A 24147-nucleotide genomic window follows, 5' to 3' on the forward strand; every position below is an offset into this window, starting at 1 on the left:
GGTTAACGATGCCGTCCTTCAACGCTAAGTACCGCTCCCCCCCCTTATGCAAATACAGACCCAATCGGCTCTCTCTGATTGGCTGTTTCCGCTCCCGTCTGATTGTGTCGCGGGCGGTTGGAGGTCACAAGCTCTGGGGGCGTGGCCGGCAGAGCGGAGGAGGAGGAGGAGGAGGAGGAGGAGGGGCGGCGGTAGCAGCAGCAGTGAGTAAACTGATGATGAGTGAGCCGACCCAACTCAATCCCCATCATTCCGGGGTAATGATAAACCCAATGCCCCCCACTCTTGGGTGGGGGGTAGTAAGTAAATTCAGCCATGCCCCATTCCAGGGCAGTGAGTAAACCCAAATCCTCCCCCACCCCCACCCTGGGGCAGTGAGTAAAACCCTAATCCTAACCCCAGCCTCCCTCCTCAGGCCGATACCCCCTACCCAGCCAGGCACTGCACCCTGATCCTGTCACACCCCAGCTACTCTCTCTCTCTCTCTCTCCTGTTCACTGTGCCACTCAGGGGGGAAACATCGCGCTGACCTGAAGCCAGAATGCACGTCTGATTGTATTTTGAGTGTTTTAGTTTATTGTGAAACTCCTGGAGTTGGGGGGGGGGAAAGTTTGGGTGGGAAGTTTGGGGCCCATGGGGGGCCTTTCGGTGTATTCTCAACTCGAGGGAACTGGGCTGTCTGTCCCTGTGAATGGGATCTTGTTTTTCCATTTCCCTCCCTCCCTCACTCACTCGCACAAACATACAGGTCATGAGTTCCCAAACTGGAGTCTCCGAGGTCCACAAGGATCTGACTTACCATGACTTATGTTACTGTATACTGATAGTGTTTTGCTTTGAATAGCAGATACTGCTTTTTTTTTCCCTAGTTAACACAGTGCGGCCGGGCTAAAGAGTGCATTGAAGGCTTGGGAATCTGCAAGAGGGGGTGGGTGGGGGTTAGCACAAGCTAGAATTTGAAAACAAGCTGCCTATATTTATATAAAATATGCATATTTCTGCTGTGTTAAAATCCTATCTATGTGAACAAAGAGTTGAGTTTCAGGACCATGATATTGTGACAAGTAGGGAGGCTTTTTTTTAATTTAGGCAGCTCCAAGTTGCAAATCATTTGTGACAAATGGATGTAAAGCAATCTGCATACAAAGAGCAAGGTGTAATCTACAGCTCAATTTGGGTTGAGTTATTTGTTTTGTGAGTATAATCCTCTGTTACTATTCAGTTTGTTGACTAAGTCAAAGTTTGTTTGGCGACAACCGCTTCTTGAAATGTGACCACATGCAATGCTTGAGCATTTTATATCAGCTGCAGGTTCAGGGCAGTACTTAGCCACTGCTGCATTGCTTGGGGTCCTATATTTCACATGACATTAAATGCAGCCCACTCAGTCTGTTTTAGGTGGATGTTAAATATCCCATGGCAATATTTAAGAAGAGCAGGGGCATTTGCCTGGTGTCTCAGCCAACGTTTATCCAGCACCACCAAACAGATTAATCATTTAGATAAAAACAAAAAAACAAAAGATAAAAACAAAAAAACTGCGGATGCTGGAAATCCAAAACAAAAACAGAATTACCTGGAAAAACTCAGCAGGTCTGGCAGCATCGGCGGAGAAGAAAAGAGTTGACGTTTCGAGTCCTCATGACCCTTCAACAGTTCTGTTGAAGGGTCATGAGGACTCGAAACGTCAACTCTTTTCTTCTCCGCCGATGCTGCCAGACCTGCTGAGTTTTTCCAGATTAATCATTTATCTCATTACTGTTTGTAGGACCAAAGTGTACACTGGTTGCTGCACTTGGCTCATAATAAGTGACAGTATTTCAGATGTAATTAATTGATTGTGAAGTGTTTGGGAGGTTCTGAGGTATTGAAATATGCTATATAAAGGTGATTTTTTCCTCCCCTATTTGGTACATTATTTTCTCCAAATCCAGGTGAAACACAGAACCAAAATGCAATTGCACCTGTTTTTATTTTTTTTAATATAGAACTGATTCATGGGAGTGACTTCCAAATAGTAATCTAATTTCTATGTCAAATCCAATGTGAAACAGGTTGAGTTTATTACATTAACTAATTTCATTAAGTGACTGCTATATGGTTACTCCCAGGAAACCATTATTACAATATATTCTGCGTCTGCAAAGTGGTATAAGTTATTCTTCAATAAAGTTGTATTGATATAGATGAGTAAAGGACCCTCCTACTATCCTGCACTCCACTGACACTCGGGAAGACTCCTTTTTTTAAAGTAAAGTAAGAGGAATGTTTTGTTGTACGTTTTTAAAAAAGTTTACTACCTACAATAACTGGAATGAGATACTCAGACTAACCTAATTTTATGGTTCAGGTGACAAAGTTGAGTGTTCTTTCATCTGACATTTGAACACCTCTATTAGGTTACAGAGTGTGTTCATTCTCCCAGGCATTATTTCTGGAATCTTTTGAAGTGTATTGTTTTTATAATTAGATCACTATCAAATGTGAGCCATGATTTTTTTCCAAGTGGGTAAATGCACTTCCTAACATTCCTATTGTTTTATTGCAGCAAGTAAGGTGCCAAGAGTGGAGAAGGAAAAAATATGTTGCAGTTGGCAGAGTTGGTGTATCTTCTGGTTTATCTGTGTACAATATGGAATATGTTCACATCTTTCAGGTAAAAAGCTTATGTGCAGAGTCGAGTTTTGAGTTTGACTGGCCTTGCCAACAAATTTAACCTGCTAAAATTACTGCACAATTGGAAAATAACCTATTTAAAGCAATTTTGATGTGTCATTTGAGCCTCACTAGACCCCAAAGAGCCCTTTGTTGCATTGTTTGATGGTTATATTTTATTTAAGGTGCTGCATTTGCCCCTTTGTTGTAGTGCTGTTTTAGGAACAGACATGTTAGTAAATTTATCTTTATGTTAGTAAATCTATTGATCTGGTCCTTGCAGAACACCTCCAGTTTGGGACTTTGGGAAATTGTAGCTGCAGCTTTAGTCCACTTGGCTGAGTGTGGGCATGGCAATGGAAAGTGAAGCACCCTTCTAAGAGTTTGAAGTATGACATTTGTAAAGGCTTGCAGCCTTTTGATTCCACAGAAAATGTACAAAGTGCCTTGAGTTTTCACTCTGTTAAAGAAAACATAGAATTGCAAGCTGTTGTTGCAGCTCATGATCCCAACTAACGACAGGCACAGGTGTATAAATTGCTAAACCGATGGTTTATTAGATAAAGGTATCATCTAGGATAGCTGTAATCAATACAGAACAGAATGCCCCAGATTCCTTTCCTGCTCTTTAATAATGTAGCTCATCTCAATTAAGACAGAGTTGTGTGCTACAACTGGCTCCCGTCTTCTGGGCTAGTAAGGGGAAAAATGGTCAGGAGTTTCACTTCTGGACCATTACCAGATTAAATTGTTCTTGAAAGTGTTGTACTTGATGAATTACTTGTCACATTGTGTTACCAGAACACTTTTTCTGCTCAAAGCGCAAATTGATGAAAGTACCATTTTAATTAGCTTACTGATGCATACAATATTTTTAATTTTACATACTGCATTCAAGAAGGAATCCATCTTAATGACTTCTTTTGATTTCAGATAAATTTAAAACTGAAATGTGCAACATATCAGTTCACTTATGATTATATAATGGCTGTATTTTTGTTGAATTTATTGTCTGGATTCTTCTAGGGTTTGTGAAGCTATTCCATTGCAGTCAGAAAGAAATACAAGTAAGTACCGTCATGATCAAATTTACAAATTGTATCAAAGCTTTGCTTTTCATTTTTGAAATTAGAGGAAAAAAAGAGTCTTTAAGTACCGAATCCTAACTGCTATTAAAAACAATGTGCAGTGATACAAGTTTTTGGCCACAGAAAATTGAACGTGAGTTCCCCGACATTTTTTTATTATTTATTCATTCATGTGATGTCGTGTTGGCAAGGCCAGCAATTATTGCCCATCCTTGGTTGCTCTTGAGTGGTGGTGAGATGCCTCCTCAAAAAGTTGAAGTCTGTGTGAGGAAGCTGTCCTCACAGTGCTGTTAGATGAAATATATGAAGATTTTAATCCAGAAACAGCAATATAGTGCCTTTAATGTAATAAAAAATCCCAAGGTGCTGCACAGAGGCATTATGTAACAAAATGTAACACAGAACCACTTAGGATGTTGCATGACTTGGAGGGGAGCTCACAAAAGGCAGAAGAATTTGCAGATTTGGGGGGTGCTTTCAAAGAAGCCTTGACAAGTTGCTGCAGTGCATCTTGTAGATGGCACAGACTGCAGCAATGGCAGAAAGAGTGAGGGTTTAAGGTGATGGGTGGGTTACAATCAAGCCGGTTGCTTTATCTTGGATGGTGTCAAGATTTTTGAATGACATTTGGAGCTGCACTCATCCAGGCAAATGGGGAGTATTCCATTACACTGCTGACTTGAGCCTTTTAAATGATGGAAACGCTTGGGGAATCAGGAATCCACTACTTTTAAACGCAAATAACAAATATAGAAGGAACAACATAACCTAAAGTTCCCCACCAAATAGCACACTATCCCAACTTGAACATTTCTCAGCGTTCCTTCATCAAAATTGGGTCAAAATCCCGGAACTCCCCACCTAACTCCATTATGGGAGCACCTTCACCACAGGGACTTGCGCGACGGCCCACCACCCCATTATAGGCACTTAGGGCTGGGCAATAAACCCTGGCCTTACCTACAATGCCCAAGTCCTGAAAATCATTTAAAACGTATTGGGCAGAACCCAATCGGGCGTAAAATAGGGTGCGATGATGTCGGGCCAGCGTCCTGATGTTGGTGGGCAGGTGACTCAGCCAGGCAGCTTTTGCTCCACGGGCGAGATGAGGTTTCTGACAATTATTAAAAACAAAAATGTTTTTACATAATTTTCATTATGTGTATGTTCATGTGAGTGAGTCCTATGTGGGGACAATTTTTTTCAGAATTTCCAACTCTTTATTTTTGATTTTAAAATTCTTCAGGTCCCTGAAGCAGCCCCCTGCCTCCAGGGAGCTCTCGTTGTACGGTCCCCTGCGCAGACTTCAGCGCTCACCCTCCTCCTGCCCCTACCCCCGGCAGCACTGAGCCTTTCAGCACGTGTTTCAGAGCATTCAGCACTGTTAATTAGCCAGCCAGTGTGAAATCGCGGTTGGGGTCCGATCGCCGGCAGCGGACTGTTTCCTGACCGCTCCTGGGCCCGCCCGAAGACACAAAAGTCTTGCCCATTAAGATTTGCTTTCTTGAATATGCCACTCTGTTGAGGTCAGGTCTTATGTCCGGTAAGTTAATTCAGGTTCATTTATGCTTTTGATGTGCAAAAGCATAATGAAAAACTACACCTAAAATAAATTGAACTTGAGTAACTGTGGTCTTGATTTACTACTAAAATACTAATGTGTATAGATGAATTAGATTATTAGCTAGTAATTTTTGGAAAGAACATAAATAACTCAGTCCTGTTCTGGCCTTGGTTACAAGAAATTGCAGTGCAATAATGTAGATTTTCCCCTATTAAATTGAGGGTCACACATGTACACAGAGTTTTACAGAGATCGATGAATAGGTAAACAATTTATTTCCAGACTGCTGCACATTTGAGATTGTTAATGTAGCACTTCAAAAACCATAATATCTTACATAAAGCTTGCTTGTATGGGTCCTAGAATAGTCAAGCCTGCCTAAATTTTGAGATGTATCAGGAAACAAAGCCATCTGGAGCCTTTTCAACTGGAATTCACTCATTCATCCGATTAGCTCAATAGTCTATATGTCTTTAAAGAGCTGTTTCTTGTTTCCTAATAGGAATCAGTAGGCAGTTATTAATTACAGTAAGAAGATTAGAAACATTGTGAAAGGAAAGGGTAGTGTGATGTTGAGCTAAAAGATGACTGGGCATGAAGAGGAATTTGTGAATTATCTTTGTTGTTTTTCTTGCACTATCTAAATTGCTTAGTGCTAATGTGACACTTGACTTGATAGGCTACAAATACATTGATATTTCTGTTGAAAGTCAAGACATGATTTGTATGTTATGTATAATGTAGTTCAAGGACCCATTGAGGGAAAGACTTACCTGATCTAACAGCTCTCTGAAGCTGGTTGTCATTCTGTGTGGAAGTGTGGTCCAAGTTCAATTGTCATCTTTTTCTTCTTGCTTATTCTGGGAAAGTATTTGATCTTTGCTTTGTGCCTTCCCCTGCTATTCTCCACCCACTCCCATAAGTTTATTACCTGTCTTGTGGGGATCACGGATACATTGGCTGTGCTTGTTCACTGAATATCCTGTACCACTGGATACACCCAAAAGATGATATATTTGCTTTCTAGAGTTTTACTAGTTAACTGCAACAATGAAAAAATTGAGATGAATTAATTCAGGGAAAATAAATGTAACTTTTGAAGGTAACTTATTTTAAAATGTCAATAGTTACAACATATTTAAACATTAGTTTATAGGAAAAAAAATCATATTAACATTCCAGACTTGATTTTTATTATCTTTATGAATTAAACAGCAAGTATTTTGCAACCAAGACCTTGCTGGGAAAAAGAAGAATTCAGCATTATAAGAGAATGCACTCCATGCAGTGACTATGAAAAGGTATTGTGTGCATGTAATTTACAAACATTAATTATATTAATTAAGATAACATTATTAAAAATAACTAAGACATTTATTTATTACCCTTGTGTCTTTGATATATGGACAACATATACCAGGAACTAACCAACCTGCTCTCAATGTCACTTCATAACTAGTTAGTGAATTGTGCAGAATAACAATATATTGGATTGTAATTTGTTGAAGATCCAAATATGCTATGTCTACTGGCTTCGCCTTATGTGTCCTGCTGGGTACAGCCATAAAATGCTCCAGTAAGTCCTGTTGACTCTTCCCAATCCTATTATGATTTTTTAAGTACCCTGTTATCATCATCCTAATTATGGATTTTAATATTTTCCCTACTACTGATATCAGGCTAGCTGGTCTATAGTTCACCACAATGATCTGTTCTGCTTCTACCGCTAACTTTACTTTCATTAATCTATTCCTATTTGTATTCTGATAGAAGTTTTTGCAATCTGTTTATATGTTTCTTGCTAGTTTACTCTCATTCTATTTCCAATTTATCAATTTTTTTGTCATCCTTTAAATTCTAAATCCTCCCAATCCTTATATGTAGTACTCTTTTTGGCAACATTATAAGCTTCTTCAATTAATCTAATACTATCTTTAAATACTTGTTGGCCACAATTGGATCTTCATTCTCCGATGAGGCTTTTATTCTTCGTGGGGAATGTATATTCATTGCAAATTATGAATTAACTCTTTAACTGTTTGACATTGATCATCAGTTGTCAACAACTACTACATGTATTAATATAGTATTTTTATTGCAGTAAACCATCCCAGGGTGGTTCACAAGTGTGTTATAAAGCAAAATCTGACATTCAGCCACATAAGGAGATATTGGGATAGATGACAAAAAAATTGGTCAAAGTGAGAGAGAAAGGTTGAAGCATAGAGGCTTACTGAGGGAATTCCAGAGCTTGGTGCCTTATCAGCTGAAGGCACAACTGCCAATAGTGGAACAATTAAAATCAGGAATGCTCAAAGGCCAGTGTTAGAGGAATGCAAATAACTTATACAGTTGTGGGACGGGAGGAAATTACTGAAATAAGGCAAGGCAAAGGCCTGGAGGGATTTGAAAACCCGAAATATCAATTTTAAAATCGTGGCATTTCATAACTAGCAACCAATATAGGTCAGTGAGGAGAAGGGTGGTTGGTGAATGGGACTTGTTGCAATTTAGGACACAAACAGCAGAGTTTGGCATAACCTCAAGTTTGCAGAGGATACAATGTTAGAGGCTGGTCAGGAGTGCATTGAAATAGTCAAGTCTAGTGGTAATGGAGGCACAGATGAAGGTTCCAGCATCAGTTGAACTGAGGCGGGGCAGACTTAGGCAATACAGAAGTGGAAATAGACGGTCTTAGTGCTGGCACATATTTCTGGTTGAAAGCTCACTTGGTATGAAATATGACACCAAGGTTGCAAACACCTTCGTTCAGCTCCAGAATGTTGCCAGGGAGAAAGATGGGGGAGAATCCATCCATCCCCCACCCCCTTCCCAACCGACCAAACATGCCTGGGAGGAGGTGGCGGACATAGTTAGCTCCCACTTTGTGGTGCAACGCACCTGGGTCCAGTGCCACAAGTGTTTCAATGACCTCTTGTGCTCAGGAAGGGTAAGTACCATGTTGGCATTAGCAATAACACAGCAGGTAGACTTTCCCCCCAGCCCCCTCCCAACTCTGAGTGCATTTACAGCATTGAATCATTCACGGCATGTGTCCCTCACTGAGTGGGCCAGCAGATATTGCCCATGCCTAGTTCACCCTGAGAGGGTTGTGCTGAGCTGGGTTCTGCACCAGCAGCATGTGGTAGACTGAAACCAAGGTGCAGTGCTGGAACTGCAAAACATGTCAAAGCCAGGCTGCTGATGTGCTGGGAGGGGAGCTTCCAAGTGGCAGGGGACCCACCCATCTGCTGCCCTTGGTGTTCCACATGCTTGTGCATCCTTGCTTTGCAAGGTTAAACTGTGTCATGGCAAATGTGATGGAGGCAGCATGTGGGCAAGGGGTGTCGGCCCTGGCTTCTCGGTCTGAGTGTGTGGCAGCTGCGGCGTCACGATTCACTGGAGTCCTGCATTGTCCCACTCAGGTGGGGATGGCAGGGATGTGATGGGAATCCAGGTCAGGGTGGATTAATCAATGTTCCTCACTCCTTTTCAGGAGAAGACTGCACACAAAGCTGCCAAGTGGATGCAGACTAGCGGAGGCCAGGCCAAGTTGGCCATAATCACCAGATACAAGCAGGAGGCAGTGGAGCTGGAGAGACACCTTGCACCCAGGTCCACTGGTGGAGGTGAGACTGGGGTGCCTGGGGGAGGTAAGATTGCCGTGCATATAGGTCACCAACTGTGCCCCAGCAGCCATCCCACTGTTGAATGTTCAGTGATTTAAGCTTCCAACATGGGTTGACCATTGATTATTGAAGGATGAACGCATACAGATCCAGAGGCCAGCATGCACATTGACATTGTCTCCACTTGACCTAATCAAATGTCCTTGTTCTCCCTTTCAGCATCACCGGAGCAGAGCCAAGAGGAGGAGGCAGAGGAGCCACCTCTAACAACTGAGGGCCCAGAACAATTAGAATCACCAGCATCACACCATCTCTGCCAGGCAGGCACCAGCGTAGATACTAGCACCTCGGTGAGAATTAGATCATCGGCTAGTGTCCCGGGGCACAGCAGTGAGGACACTTGCCCCTTATTTGGGGTGCAGGCAGAGACAGAGAGCATCCATGGCGCCGGCAGTCGGAAGACTGCAGAGGACCAGGAACATGCTCAGTTCGTGGCTGATGATGTGCCTCTGGAGTCATCCCTGAGGCAGCAGAAGCTGGAAGTCCAACAGGGTATGAGGGAGGATCTAGTGGAGATATATGAGGCAATGCATGGTATGGTCTCCGTGCTGGAGGAGTTCACGCGGAGCATCACTGATACAATGAACCTCATGCCGAGCACCATGCTTCCTCCACTGAGAGAGTGGCCACTCCCATGGAGAGGCTCCTCCAGGAGAACAATCAGAGCCTCCTGCGGTTGCGCTTGGACCTGCAAGCCCTCACAGAGGCATTGACCTCAGCTGGTCGGTGCCAGTGTGGGAGATAGATTGGGCACCAAGTATCCTAGCTGGGTGCCCATCCATCAATGGTGAGCAGGGAGGTCCGAAGCGACCTCTGTCGTCTCTGCGGGCTCCTCTCAGGGCACTCCGGATGAGGGTAGCAGCTCTTCTGCCCCTCTGTCAGTGACAGGGGGATCCGATGAGGCTGCGGCGACTGGGGAGATGCCAGCGATGGAACTGGCAGCTCCCTCCCAGGCGGGGCCATCAAAGGCTCCACGGGCCAGAGGACGCCCGTCAAGTTCATCGAGGCCAACAGGACAGCACAGTGAGCAGGCTGTCTCAAATGCCAATGCCAGCGAGGGAGCAGCACCTAAATGTAGCACCCGGAAGCATAAGCTTAAGGCACCTTAGGCACACCACGGGCTTCTCACTGGTGGTTTTATGTTGCCCCGCTGTTGATGACAAGTTGGTGTGATGCTGAACACCTTTGCAGTCAGTTTCTTTTCTGCTTTATTTTGTTAATTCATTTAAATATTTATATGTGAACAGGGCTCAGGGTGATTCCTTGCTTCTGCAGGTGGATGAGAAACCATGATGTTATGAGTGATTTGTTTGCCATTGAGCTTTATTGACAAGGCACATTGTTAATGGTCCTAAACAGACAGATGATGCTCTCAGGTATCGAGTATGGAGCCTGCAGCCCTGGTGTATGTTGGAGGTCCATCTGTAGTGGGCTAGCTGAAGGTTCGCTGGATTAAAGCCTCCTGGGTGTCCCTGCCTCCCTAGAGGATGCCCAGGTCAACGTCTGCCCCCTCAGCATTCTTGTGTGTGTGCTCATCCTCAGACTCACTACTGGAGTTATCATGTGCAGCCGGAGCATCTGTGTCTACATCTTCTTCTTCCACTGCGTCCCCTCTTTCCAACGCCAGATTATGGAGAGTGCAGTGTGCAACCACTATCAGTGACACATGATCTGAGGGGTATTGGATGCACCCCCTGAACGGTCCAGGCATTGGAAGTGCATCTTGAGAAGATCGATGGTTCTCTCTACCACAGCCCTTGTGGAGGTGTGGCTCCTATTGTACCGGTGCTTGGCCTCTGTTCTTGGATGATGGAGAGGCATCATGAGCCACCTTTTGAAGGAATAGCCCTTGTCCCCCCAGCAGCCATCCATCCAGCTGGGCTGGAGCACTGAAGAGCCTCGGCACCTGTGAGTGCCTGAGGATGTAAGCATCATGGGAGCTGCCTGGGTACCTTGCACAGACTTGCAGAATCTGCATCCTATGGTCACACACTATCTGCACATTCAAGGAGTGGAATCCCTTTATATTGACAAAGGCACCTGCTGGCGCCTTGATGGCCACAGGTGTGCATAAGACTGCACCCTGGATACTGGGGAAGCCAGCAATCACTGCGAAGCCTCTGGCTTGCTCTGTCTGGCTGGCATTCCAGCGGTAGTGAATGAAAGTCAATGCAAGCCTGAACAGAGCATCTGTCACCTGCTTGACACAAGTGTGGAGGGCTGACTGGGAGACTCCGCATGGAAAGAGCCGGAAACATAGAAGTTGAGGGCAGCCGTGACCTTCAACACCACTGGCATGGGATGCCCACCCACACAGGCGCAGATCTCAGGGCCTATCATCTGACAATTGGAGGTGATTGTCTCCCTTGAGAGATGGATCCTCCTTCGGCACTGCACCTCAGACATATTGAGGTAGCTGCTTCGCCGCCTGTATACCCTGGCAGCAGGATAGTGCTGTCTTCTGCAGCCCTTTCCACCTTGCACGTCCTGTTGGCCCTGCACCCCTTGTGCCTGTCCTCCCAAAGGTGACTCCCCTGGAGGCTGAATATGGACTCCTGGTCTCCTCCCCTCTTCTGGCCCTCCCTTCATCCTCAGAGGAGGTGCCTCCAATGGAGAGCACAACTCTCATTTCCAGGGTAAGGGAGGCTTCCTGAAAACAACAAGACCCCAAAAATGATGTTTACTCCAGAGTTCTAACCTGAAGCCTGTTACTCCTGTCCAAGCAGCAGTGAAGAGTTTTGAAGCATTCCTGCTCACACAGGCAAGTAGCAGTAAGTTTAAGCATTAAATATCTGACAAATAACACTTGCGACCCCACTCACCCCTCTTATCCCGTCCGTGGATGAGGTTTATAAAAATGTCTCCTACCTGCCTGCCCGTTGTGGACATGCGACGACCTGAAGATCACACGGGCCCCGAAAAATCGGCTTCTATTACTGGCTCGAGGGCCTTAATTGGCCCGTTAATTAATGGCGGGCACACATCGGAGATCACTGTGCACGCGCCCATCCACTGAAATATCACGATGGCGCGTGATGCACACCCGACATCACCGCACATCATTTGAAAATTCTGCCCATGCAATCAGTGGCTAGAGGATGGAGTTTGTAGTGGAGAACTAAGATATTGACTTTGTTTTCCCCTTATTTAATTGGAGGATGTTTCTGCTTGTTCTGTATTGGATGTCAGACAGTAGTCAGTTAATTTTGAAACAGTGGAGGAGTCACGAGGTAGTGGTGAGGGAGAGCTGAGTGATGTCAGCTGAGTTTTTAGATTAAGTCATCAAGGGCCATAATGTAGATGAGAAATAGGAGGGACAAAGGGACAAAAAGGGGACACCAGAGTTTACAGTGCTCGAAGAGAGGCCATTGCAGATGATTCTCTAACTACGATTAGACAGATAAGAATGATACCAGGCAAAATGCAATGCCAACCAGCTGGATGATGGTAGAGAGGTGTCAGAGAAGGATAATATCATCAACTATGTTAAAGATTGCAGAATTGTTGACAAAGATGAGGAGAGAGTGTTTATCTTTGCCACAGTCACATGAGATGATATGGCAAAGCTAAACTCTCTCCTCATCCACTTTGACCAACTCTTCCTTCATATCAATAAAGTTTACTTTGTTCAGATTTGAGATCTGAGTTTCTGACTTAACCAGATCATCCTCAAGCTCAAAACAAAATTCTATCTTCGAGAGGCTCCAGTTATACACAGCTATTAATTAACATGTCTTATTACACAATATTAGATCCAAAATAGCCTGCTCCCTTGACATACTGATCTATCTAGAATACATTCCATGAGCTTGTCCTCCACATTCTTACTGCAAATTTGGTTTGTCCAGTCTATCTGAAGGTTCAAGTCCTGCACGATTACTCAATTGCCCTTGTTACATGTGCCTTTAATTTCCTGATTGATACTTTGTCCAGCACTGCAACCACCATTAGGACCCTATAACCATTTTCACCAGTGTTCCCTGGCCCTGTTGTCTCTTAGCTCTACTAAAACTAATTCTATATCTTGATTTCTGAGCTAAAGTCCTTTCTCTTTACTCTTTTTATTCCATCCTATTCTTTATTATGAGGGCCACTCCCCCTGCCACCCACCATTCAAACTGCGCCCCCCCCCCGCCCCCCCCCCCAATCCTCACTTTGTCATCTTGGATGAGGCCCTGAGTCTAGCTGAGTAAATTTACACATACGCTTTTCTATTTCTCTTTTTGGTTATGGGAAGAAAATGCAAGAGGAGCAGGAGGAGAAAAAAGCTTATCTTTGAGAAATTGCTCCATTAGAATTGAGCTTATTTCTGCTGAATGTGTTTTAGAAATATTTGCGACCCAATTTATTCTACCATCTTGATGAATCCTGGTGAAACTAATAATGAAATTAAAGACAGAATATATATAATTATAATACCACAATCACTGAAGCAATGATACAATTTGCACATCTGAAGCAAATCAGCCATATTATTGAAGAACCAAATTCTAAATTAATGAAGAATCCATCATATAGCTAGTGTTGACATGGTTAACTGCCCATGCGTTTTATATCTTTAAAAAAATTCCTGATGTATATTTTTGCTGTTGTTCTATGATTTATTATCTAACTTTTTGCAGACGGTGCATGTGGAATGTACATTTACTGGGTTTGTGGAAGAAGTAAAGTGTACATCAGACCATAAGTATAGGAGGTAAGGCAAGCCAGAATTCACTGGAACTCCTTGTTTGTCTTAAGTAAGAAATTATTGACATTGAAAAGATCTACTTAATCAGTAAATCCCAAATTATCTTCAGGGAATAAATAATATCCGATACTTGCATTGAATTAGTTCAGAAACAAAAACAAGTGAAGTTTTGTGTATTTCTGTTTGTTACACTTCACTTGCAAGTTAGTGATTTCCCCATTGGGTTGTCTGTTACCTTTAACTGGGACCATAGTAGCTCTCGCTGTCCACCAATTGGCTGTCATTTCTTTCTCTGTCTGCATTAGAACATAAGGTTGGAATGGCGAAACCAATCCTATTTGCATTCACATTTAGCATCCATACGTGATATTTTTATCTTGTTTGGAGCAAAGTCTGAATTCCTATATTGCTTGTTGACAAGTTTGAATGTTTTAGTAAAGTCTATAACATTCTACTTGTACCCATACAAGAACACTCACTCATTCTCTTTAGTAGTTCCCTCTTTTTATTCAAAAACAGAATTACCGGGAAAAACTCAGCAGGTCTGGCAGCATCGGCAGAGAAGAAAATAGTTGACTTCAGTGGGAATGTGAAAACCCGCTGCTGTAAAATTCCACCCTAAGTGGCAAAAAGCATGCTACTAGTGGAGGGAAGGAGGGAGGGAGGCAGCTTGCACAAGTCAGAGTGTTCTGTGCTGATAGTAGGGCTGGATAATGTTACAGAGAAAGGAACAGGTAAGGACGTGGATGAATTTAAATATGAGGATGACCATTTTAAATTTGGCCAAAGTAGATTAGCAAGGAAAGGAGCAATGGGTGACCAGGATTTGGTGTGGGATAGGGTATGAACAACTGAATTTTGGATGAGTTAAAGTTTATACAAGGTGGAGGTTGGGGAGACTGGCCAGACGAACATAAGGATAATCAGGTTTAGAGATTCCAGCAGCAGATGGGCAGAGTTAGGGTTGGAGATGTAATGGAGCGGATTTGATGCCCTTTGAGAAGATGTAGGTATGGAAGCTCAGTTTGGATTTGAACAGAATACCAAGATTGCAAATTTACAAATGCATAGTCTTAGCTTTTTCAATAAATGTTTGCCTTTGACTTTATTAAATCTCACTTTGTTTCCCAGGACATTTCTTAAAAAAAATCCTTTGTGTATTCACAGATTACATTCACCTCCCTCCAGCCCATGTATCTCTGAAAGTGTCAACCCTTTAAAGTTACGGAAATTACATGTAATTACATAGAACATACAGCACAAAAACAAGCCATTCAACCTTCGACTATTTGACCATTATGACTAAAAGCAAAATACTGCAGATGCTGGAAATCTGAAATAAAAACAGAAAATGCTGGTAAAACTCAGCTGGTAAAAATCTATGGAGAGAGAAACAAAGTTAATATTTCGAGTCCGTGTGATGCTTCTTCAGAGCAGAAGAGAAATAGAAATGTGATTAAATTTATACCGTTTAAGGAGGGTGGAGCAGGTGAAGCTGGATTGAAGGTCAGCGATAGGTGGAGGCTAAGGAGAGATTGACAAAGATGTCATTGGACACAAGACAAGATGTCATGGACTCGACAAAGGGAGTGTTAATGGTCGTGGTAAGGGCTAAAGAAGGTGCTGATAGTGGCATAAAGGTAAGAAAGCAGAATGTGTTAATAGCAGAACAAGGGTCGGCACTCTGTGAAAGAACAACATGGAACATTCATTACAAGCCCAACGACTCCCACAGCTATCTCGACTACAACTCCTCACACCCTGCTTCCTGTAAGGATTTCATCCCATTCTCTCAGTTTCTTCACATCCGTTGCATCTGTTCCAATGATGCCACTTTCCAAAACGGCACTTCTGCTATGTCTTCCTTCTTCTTTAACTGAAGTTTCCCACCCACTGTGGTAGGCAAGGCCCACAACCGTGTCCGACCCATCTCTCGCGCCCCTGCCCTCACACCTTCTCCTTCTTCTCAGAACCATGATAGAGTCCCCCTTGTCTTCACTTTTCACTCCACCAGCCTCCGCATTGAAAGGATCGTTCTCCACCATTTCCGCCAACTCCAGAATGATGCCACCACCAAACACATCTTCCCCTCACCACCCCCCTTCATTCGTCAGCATTTCGTAGGGACTGTTCCCTCCGGGATACCCTGGTCCACTCCTCCATCACCCCCAACACCTCATCCCCTTCCCACGGTACCTTCCCATGCAATCGCAGAAGGTGCAACCCCTCCCCTTACCTCCTCCCTCCCCACTGTCCAAGGGCCCAAACACTCCTTTCAGGTGAAGCAATGCTTCACTTGCACCTCCTTCAATTTGGTCTGCTGCATTTGCTGCTCCCAATGTCATCTCATCTACATTTAGGAGACCAAATGCAGACTGGGTGACTGCTTTGTGGAATACCTTGGGCCTGCCCACAAGCATGACCGAGACCTTCCTGTCGCTTGCCATTTCAACACACCATCCTGCTGTCATGCCCACATGTCCGTCATTGGCCTGCTGCAATGTTCCAGTGAAGCCCAACTCAAACTGGAGGAACAGCACCTCATTTTCTGATTAGGCCTTCCGGACTTAACGTTGAGTGCAACAACTTCAGACCATGAGCTCTCTCCTCTATCCTCACCCCTTTTTTAAAGAAATATTTTTTATTATCATATTTTTATTTTCATTCATTTATTCATTGTTTTATCCCTTTTCTATCCTTTCTCCCACAATCACCGCCCCCTTACCCTGCCCCACCCAACCCCATAAAGGCCATCTGTTACTTGTTCTATGTTCTTTCACTGAGTGCCGACCCTTGTTCTGCTACTAATACATTCTGCTTTCTTAACTTTATGCCACTATCAGCACCTTCTTTAGCCCTTAACAATACCATTAACAGTCCCTTTGTCTTGTGTCCATGAGTTCTTTGTCAATCTCTCCTTAACCCCCAACCATTGCTGACCTTCTATCCAACTTCACCTGCTCCACCCCACTGAAACAATATAAATTTCATCATATTTATACTTCTCTTTAGCTCTGAACAAGTCACACGGACTTGAAACGTTAACTCTATTTCTCTCTCCACAGATGCTGTCAGACCTGCTGAATTTTATCAGCATCTTCTGTATTATATTGACCATTATGACCATTTATGCTCCACTTGAGCCTCCTCCCACCGCTCTTCATCTCGCCCTACCTGCTTAAATATCTATTCCCTTCTCCATTATCTGCTTATCTAGCTTTCCCTTAAATATATCTTTACTGTTCGCCTCAACTATACTTCTACACTTGTGGTAACAAATTTCACATTTCCATTATTCTCTGGTTAAAGAAGTTTCTTCTGAGTTCTTGAGTGGATTTATTCGCAACTATCTCGCATTTATGACCCTTAGTTTTGGACTCTCAAGTGGAAACATCTTCTTTAGGTCTACTCTCTTCAGCCCCTTCACAATTTTAAATGCCTTCATTTATTGGTGAGAAAACTGATGGGTTTCTGGCAATGTTAAATACTATATTAGTTATTTAAATTAAACTGATTTTTAGGTTGAAGTTTATTATTGCTTCACTGATGGGATAACTGTGCTAATTTCTGTGATCTACCTATTTTGCTCTCTTACCTGTGGGCAAATGTGTGTGCTTAAAGAGATGAGTGAAAGTAAGTGAGGGAAGAAAATTGTAGCATGTTTTCTTAAATCCATCAAAAAAAAACATGAGTTTTTGCTTTGTGATTAGAATACAAAATTAAATGGCTGTTAAATTAATACTTAATTAGTAAATTTGGTCAACGATCTGATAAATAATTAACTGGAACCTTTGTCATAGTTGAAGTGAATTCCAAGAGGAAAAAAATGTGAGCAAAGTTTTGCAGGGGAGCTGCATTAGGTGTTCAGTTGCATTTGTGTGCTTGAGTTTACTGTAAATGTTTCCGCTATCATTATGGATGTATAATGTTGGGAAGCCCTAATAAACTTGGAGCTGTGGTATTATGGCCTAGTTTCATTGTGACCCTGTCGGCTAAGAAAAATTAATTGAAAACAAGCAGTATATTGACAATCTTGTATATAAAGAAAATTAGAAGATCTTAAGTTGGAGCCGACAACACCAGCAACTTGCGTTTTTAAAGTACTTTCAATTTGATATAGCTAAACCACCCATGGTGCTTCACAGTGACGCAATAACAAATCAGTTGATGCGGAGCTAAAGAGGCAGATATTAGGAGGGGTGCCCAAATGCAGCTGCATGTTGCTCTTGCAAAGACCCAGCAGACACGATGGACCAAAATAGACTCCTGTGCTGTAACTATCCCATGATGCAGTGAATCCATATGATTTGATACAGTTGATATCATTGAAATTATCTCACATTGAATTCTATATTGGTATAGGTAAAATATATTTATGGATTAGCTCTTGGAGGAAAAACCTGCAAATGCAATTCTTTGGAAAACTATTACATGTTTGTGAAATATCTCCAAGATGTTTTCTGTTGCGTTTTCCATTTATTCATTCATGGGATGTAGGCATCACTGGCTAGACCAGCATTTATTGCGCATTCCTAATTGCCCTTGAGAAGGTGATGGTGGTGGTGAGCTGCCTTCTTGAACCGCTGCAGTCCATTTGGTGTAGGTACACCCACAGTGCTGTTAGGGAGGGAGTTCCAGGATTTTGACCCAGCGACAGTGATGGAACAGCAATATATTTCCAAGTCACAATGGTGAGTGGCTTGGATGGGAACTTCCAGTTGGTGGTGTTCCCATGTGTCTGCCACTCTTGTCCTTCTAGATGGTAGCAGTTGTGGGTTGGAAGGTGCTATCTGAGAGAGTTGGTGAGATCCTGCAGTGCATCTTGCAGATGGTATACATTCCTGCCAGTGTGTGTTGGTGGTGGAGCAAATGAATGTTTGTGGATGGGGTGCCAATCAAGCGGGCTGCTTTGTCCAGGATTGTTTCAAGCTTCTTGAGTGTTGTTGGAGCTGCACTCATCCAGGCAAGTGGAGAGCATTCCACACACTCCTGACTTGTGCCATGTAAATGGTAGGCAGTCTTTGGGGAGTTAGGAGATGAGTTACTTGTCACAGGATTCCTACCCTCTAATCTGCTCTTATAGCCACAGTATTTATATGGCCTGTCCAGTTCAGATTCTGGTCAATGGTAATCCCCAGGATGTTGATAGTGGAGAATTCAACGATGGTAATACCATTGAATGTCAAGGGGAAATGCTTAGAATCTGTTTTGTTAGAGATGGTCATTGCCTGGCACTTGTGTGGCACGAATGTTACTTGCTGCTTGTCAGCCCAAGCCTGGATATTGTCCAGGTCTTGCTGCGTATGGACATGGACTGCCTCAGTATCTGAGGAGTCGCAAATGGTACTGAACATTGTGCAATCATCAGCGAACATCCCCACTTCTGATCTTATGATGGAAGGAAGGTCATTGATGAAGCAGTTGAAGATGGTTGGGCCTAGGACACTATCCTGAGGATCTCCGCTACTGATGTCCTGAAGCTGAGATGGCTAACCTGCAACAACCACAACCATCTTCCTTTGTGCTAGGCATGACTCAAACCAGCAGAGAATCCCCCCCCCCCCTCCCCCACCGGCCAATTCCACACTTGGTCAAATGCTACCTTGATGTTGAGGGCAGTGACTCTCACCTCACATCTGGAGTTCAGCTCTTTTGGCCATATTTGAATCAAAATTATATGAAGTCAGGAACTGAGTGACCCTGGTGGAACTTGAACTGAGCGTCAGTGTGTAGGTGTTGCTAAGTAAGTGCCACTTGATAGCACTGTTAATGACCCCTTCCATTACTTTACTGATGATGGAGAGTAGACTGATGGGATGGTAATTGACTGGGTTGGATGTGTCTTGCTTTTTGTGTACAGGACACACCAGGGCAATTTTCCACATAGTCGAGTAGATGCTAGTGTTGCATCTATACTGGAACAGCTTGGCTAGGGGCGCGGCAATTTCTGGAGCACAAGTCATCAGTACTTTTTCTGGAATATTGTCAGGCCCCGAAGCTTTTGCAGTATCCAGTGCCTTCAGCTGTTTCTTGATATCATGTGGAGTGAATTGAATTGGCTGAAGACTGGCATCTGTGGTTCTGGGCATCCCTGGAGGAGGTCGAGATGGATTATCCACTCAGCATTTCTGGCTGAAGATTGTTGCAAATGCATCAGCCTTATCTTTTGCACTGATGCGCTGGGCTCCCCATCATTGAGGATGGGGTTATTTGTGGAGCCTCCTCCTCCAGCGAGTTGTTGAATTGTCCACCACCATTTACAACCGGATGTAGCAGGACTGCAGATCTTAGATCTGATTCATTAGTTGTGGGATCACTTGTTGCTTATGCTGTTTGAGTTGTAGCTTCACCAGGTTGACACCTCATTTTTGGGTATGCCTGGTGATGCTCCTGGCATGCCCTCCTACACTCTTCATTTAACAAGGGTTGATCATCTGGCTTGGTGGTAATGGTAGAGTGGGTGGGAGATATGCCTAGCCATGAGGTTATACATTGTGGGTGAATACAATTCTGCTACTGCTGATGGCCCTCATGGTTGCCCAGTCTTGAATTGCTAGATCTGTTTGAAATTTATGCCATTTGGCACAGTGATAGTGCCACACAACACGATGGACGGTATCCTCAATGTGAAGATGGGACTTCGTCTTTTTGCAATGGTCACTCCTATCGATACTGTCATGAACAGATACAGCTGTGGCAGGCAGGTTGGTGAGGATGAGGTCAAGTATGTTTTTCCCTCTTGTTGGTTGCTTCACCATCTACCACAGACTCAGTCTAGCAGCTCCGTCCTTTAGGACTCAGTCAGCTTGGTCTGTGTGGTGCTACCAAGCCACTCTAGTTGATGGATATTGAAGTCCCCCACCCAGAGTACATTCTGTGCCCTTGGCACCCTCAGTGCTTCCTCCAAGTGGTGTTCAGCATGGAGGAATACTGATTCATCAGCTGAGGGGTGACGGTACGTGGTTAACAGTAGGAGGTTTCCTTGCCCGTGTTTGACCTGATGCCATGAGACTTCATGAGGACTCCCAGGGCAACTCCCTCCTGACTCTGTACCACTGTGCCACCACCTCTTCCAGTGGGACAGCAGGCGATGGTGGTGTCTGGGACATTATTTGTAATGCATGTTTGCATGAGGATGACTATGTCAGGCTGTTGCTTAAATAGTCTGTGAGACAGCTCTCCCAATTTTGGCACAGGCCCCCAGATGTTTGCAGGGTCAACAGGGCTGAGTTTGTCATTGCCGTTTCCAGTGCCCAGGTCAATGCTGGTTAATCTGTCTGATTTCATTCTTTACTGACTTGTTTTAGAGATTTGATACAACTGAGTGGCTTGCTAGGCCATTTCAGAGGGCATTTAAGAGTCAACCACATTGTTGCGGACCCGGAGTCACATGTAGGCCTGACCAGCTAAAGACGGCAGATTTCCTTCCCTAAAGGACATTAGTGAATCGGGTGGGTTTTTACAATAATGGACAATGATGACCATGACACCATTAAACGTTTAATTCCAAGTATTTATTGAATTCAAATTCCATCATCTGCCCACCATCTGCTATGGTGGGATTCAAACTTTGGTCCGCAGAGCATTACCCTGGGTTTCTGGAATATTAATGCAGAATAGAACTATGCCACTGCCTCCCCTATGACTGTACAAGAAGAATGCCTCCAACAGTGCAGAATAGAACTTGTCAACTTGATGTTGAAATTTCATGATCCCTTGCAGTGCCACCGACTGACCGAGGTGGTATCATTCTTATGTCAAGATTTGGAATTCATTCATGCTGAACATGTTTGCATGTTGTTCGGTGTGCTTTGTGACATCCAACTCTGGTTTATCACTGCCTCTGTCAAACACAACTTTACTTGTTTGGCATCCAATTCTGGACGAGCTGAAGCTTCCTCTGGTTTAAGACTAGGAAGAGTGAAGCCATTTTGTTCAGCCCCTGCCACAAACTCCATCTCTTAGCCACAGATTCCACATCTCCCCCTGGTCACTGTCTCTGGCTGAACCAGACTGTCTTCAACCTCGATGCCCTATTTGACCCTGAGCTGGGCATCTGACCTCGTATCGTCATCTCAAAGACTTGACTATTTCCCTTTCATAATGCCACCCCTCTCCATCCCTGCCTCTACCGAAATACTGCTGAAGCTCTCATCCATGCTTTTGTTACTTCCAAACTTGACTATTCAGTACGCTCCTGGTCAGCCTTCTATCTTCCACTCTGTAAACATGAGCTCATCCAAAGTTTTGTTGCTTGTGTCCTAACTGACATGAGTTACTACTTACCTGTCATCTTTGTGCTTGCAAACTTACTCAGGCTCCTGGTCCACCAACGCCCTGATTTTTTTTGTCTTCACATCTCTTGAGGGCCTTGCCACTCTCCTTATCTCTGTAAATTCATTCAACTTTCCAAAGCAGTTCTCCTCCACATCTGGCACATCATCCACTTCCTACCCCCAACCATTCACAGTTGTACCTTCGGCTGCCCAAGCTCTGGAATTCCTTCCCTAATCCTCTACACCTTTCCACCACTCTCCTTTTAATTTACTACTTAAAATCTGTCTTGTTGACCATGATTTTAGTCATGCATCTTTAGTAGCTCCTCCTTCAGTTTGGTGTTAATTTTAGTCTGCATTCCTGTGAAGTACCTTAGCATGTTTTATTACATTAAAGGTGCTACATAAGTAAAGGTGTTGTCGTAAGGTTATTCCCAGCCTTGTACAACATCAGATGTCTGAACGGGCTAATTCTATGGCTTTGGGTTGTTAGCTGCTTTTGGGATCTGTACTTAGCAGATTCTGCAGAGGGGCAAAAGGCTGTTTTTCATGGTTAACCAGGGATTTTATGGGGCACTATGTTTAAGATGGTTATACTGTAGAGGTATAGGTACCGCATACTTAAGCTTGTTTATCACTGCTAAGTTTATTTTAAATTGTTTTACTGTACTGTGAAATACAAAAATGTGCTGCACTGAAACCTATCATATATCATCTACAATTTGTATTTGAATTATGTATAAAACTCAGTGCTGTATGTTTCATTAACCTTGTAGATCTCGATGTTGAACCCAGGAAATTGCCTAATAAAATATATATTAAACGTTACTTTTAATTAGTGTTTTTTTTTCACTTCCATCTCTTTGCAGCTGTCGTTCAGTTGAAATGGAAGAGCTGAAGTTCTGGAAGTTCGAAGGAATTGTGGTTTTGGTGGGGGTAATTTTTGCCATCATTGTTATGTTTAGACAAAGGACCCTAGATAGACGTGCTGAACAAAAAGTGCGACGGCAACTTGAGTCAATTTAAGTTTTTCACAATTTTATTGATGTTTGAGAGTTTTGAAAGAGAAGTAACTTGCTTTGTGAATTAACTTTTCTTCAAATGCTGATCCTCAGTGTTGTTTATTCTACATTCATGATCGTACCCATGTGCATTGCAGAAATGCAAGAGTTCACATTTTTTTTACTTCAAATACTACTGCAGCTTTCAAGATGGTTACAAATGTTGAGCTGTAACTATCTGAAGAAGCCATTACTGGTTAGACATTTGCAATATGTATAATATTTATATATGGAGAAGTTATTGTAATATAAAAGCTCTATTTATGTAGAAAATTAATAAATTGGATGGAAATGGTCTGATCAGTATATTGTTTTACCAAATATGATATTTAATTTAAAGTATCTTTTCCTTTTGTACACAACTAATAAAACTGCACATTGGCACTGATTTCAATTTACAATTCTTGTACTAGTCTTAACTACTTTGTACTTTGTGCTGCACTTTGTTTGTATTCCTTCCCCACTGTGTCCCTTCTTTCCCCATAGGAGTGTAATCTAAATATTGTAATAAATGCAGTTTTGAATGCATGTAATTTGTCTCTTTGGCAATGTTTGTTTGGAATAAAGTCATAAAAGCTGTCAGTTCTTTAAGAAATACTGCATAGCTAACAAGAAGTAACACTATGCATGTTAGGTCTTGTATAGCTATCTTTTATTTTTTCCCCAAAAGTAAAAGGTTTTATCTAACCACTCTGCATTTTATTTCCTCAACAACATTTGGTTAATCCTGTTAAGAGCTTGATCGATATTGTAGAATGTTACTTAAATGGAGCGACACTGTGGAATGCTGTGGTACAGAGGGACTTGGGTAACTCTATACATGAATCACAAAAAATCAGAATGCAGGTACAGCAAGTAATTAAGGCACATGGAATGTTAGCCTTCATTGCAAGGGGGATGGAGTATAAAAGTAGGGAAGTCTTGCTACAGTTATACAGGGCATTGGTGAGAGCACAACTAGAGTACTGTGTACAGTTTTAGTCATCTTACTTGAGGGATATACTTGTATTGGAGGTGGTTCAGAGAAGGTTCACTAGGCTGATTCCTGGGTTGAAGGGTTTGTCTTATAAGGAAAGGTTGAGCAGCTTGAGCCTATACTCACTGGAGTTTAGAAGAATGTGAGG

The 24147-nt window shown here is 43.1% G+C and overlaps 1 protein-coding gene across 4 annotated transcripts; it reads left to right on the forward strand.

Moving 5' to 3' along the window:
* Nucleotides 1-171: 171 nt before the first annotated feature.
* LOC121276893 (protein JTB-like) lies at nucleotides 172-23551 on the forward strand. 4 transcript variants are annotated; one of them, XM_041185509.1, is made up of 8 exons: nucleotides 173-257; nucleotides 1090-1194; nucleotides 2549-2656; nucleotides 3682-3722; nucleotides 6523-6608; nucleotides 13619-13692; nucleotides 14854-14923; nucleotides 22832-22956. In XM_041185509.1, exons 3-8 carry the CDS (start codon nucleotides 2583-2585, stop codon nucleotides 22844-22846), a joined length of 360 nt encoding a protein of 119 aa, XP_041041443.1. In that variant the 5' UTR covers nucleotides 173-257; nucleotides 1090-1194; nucleotides 2549-2582; the 3' UTR covers nucleotides 22847-22956. The 4 variants fall into 4 exon arrangements, with proteins under 4 accessions (XP_041041441.1, XP_041041443.1, XP_041041442.1 ...); XM_041185505.1 differs by lacking the exon at nucleotides 14854-14923 and having other exon boundaries at nucleotides 186-257; nucleotides 22832-23551; XM_041185507.1 differs by lacking the exons at nucleotides 1090-1194; nucleotides 14854-14923 and having other exon boundaries at nucleotides 172-257; nucleotides 22832-23551.
* Nucleotides 23552-24147: the final 596 nt, after the last annotated feature.

This window comes from Carcharodon carcharias, chromosome 4, assembly GCF_017639515.1.
Source record: "Carcharodon carcharias isolate sCarCar2 chromosome 4, sCarCar2.pri, whole genome shotgun sequence".
NCBI classification, from domain to species: Eukaryota; Metazoa; Chordata; class Chondrichthyes; order Lamniformes; family Lamnidae; genus Carcharodon; species Carcharodon carcharias.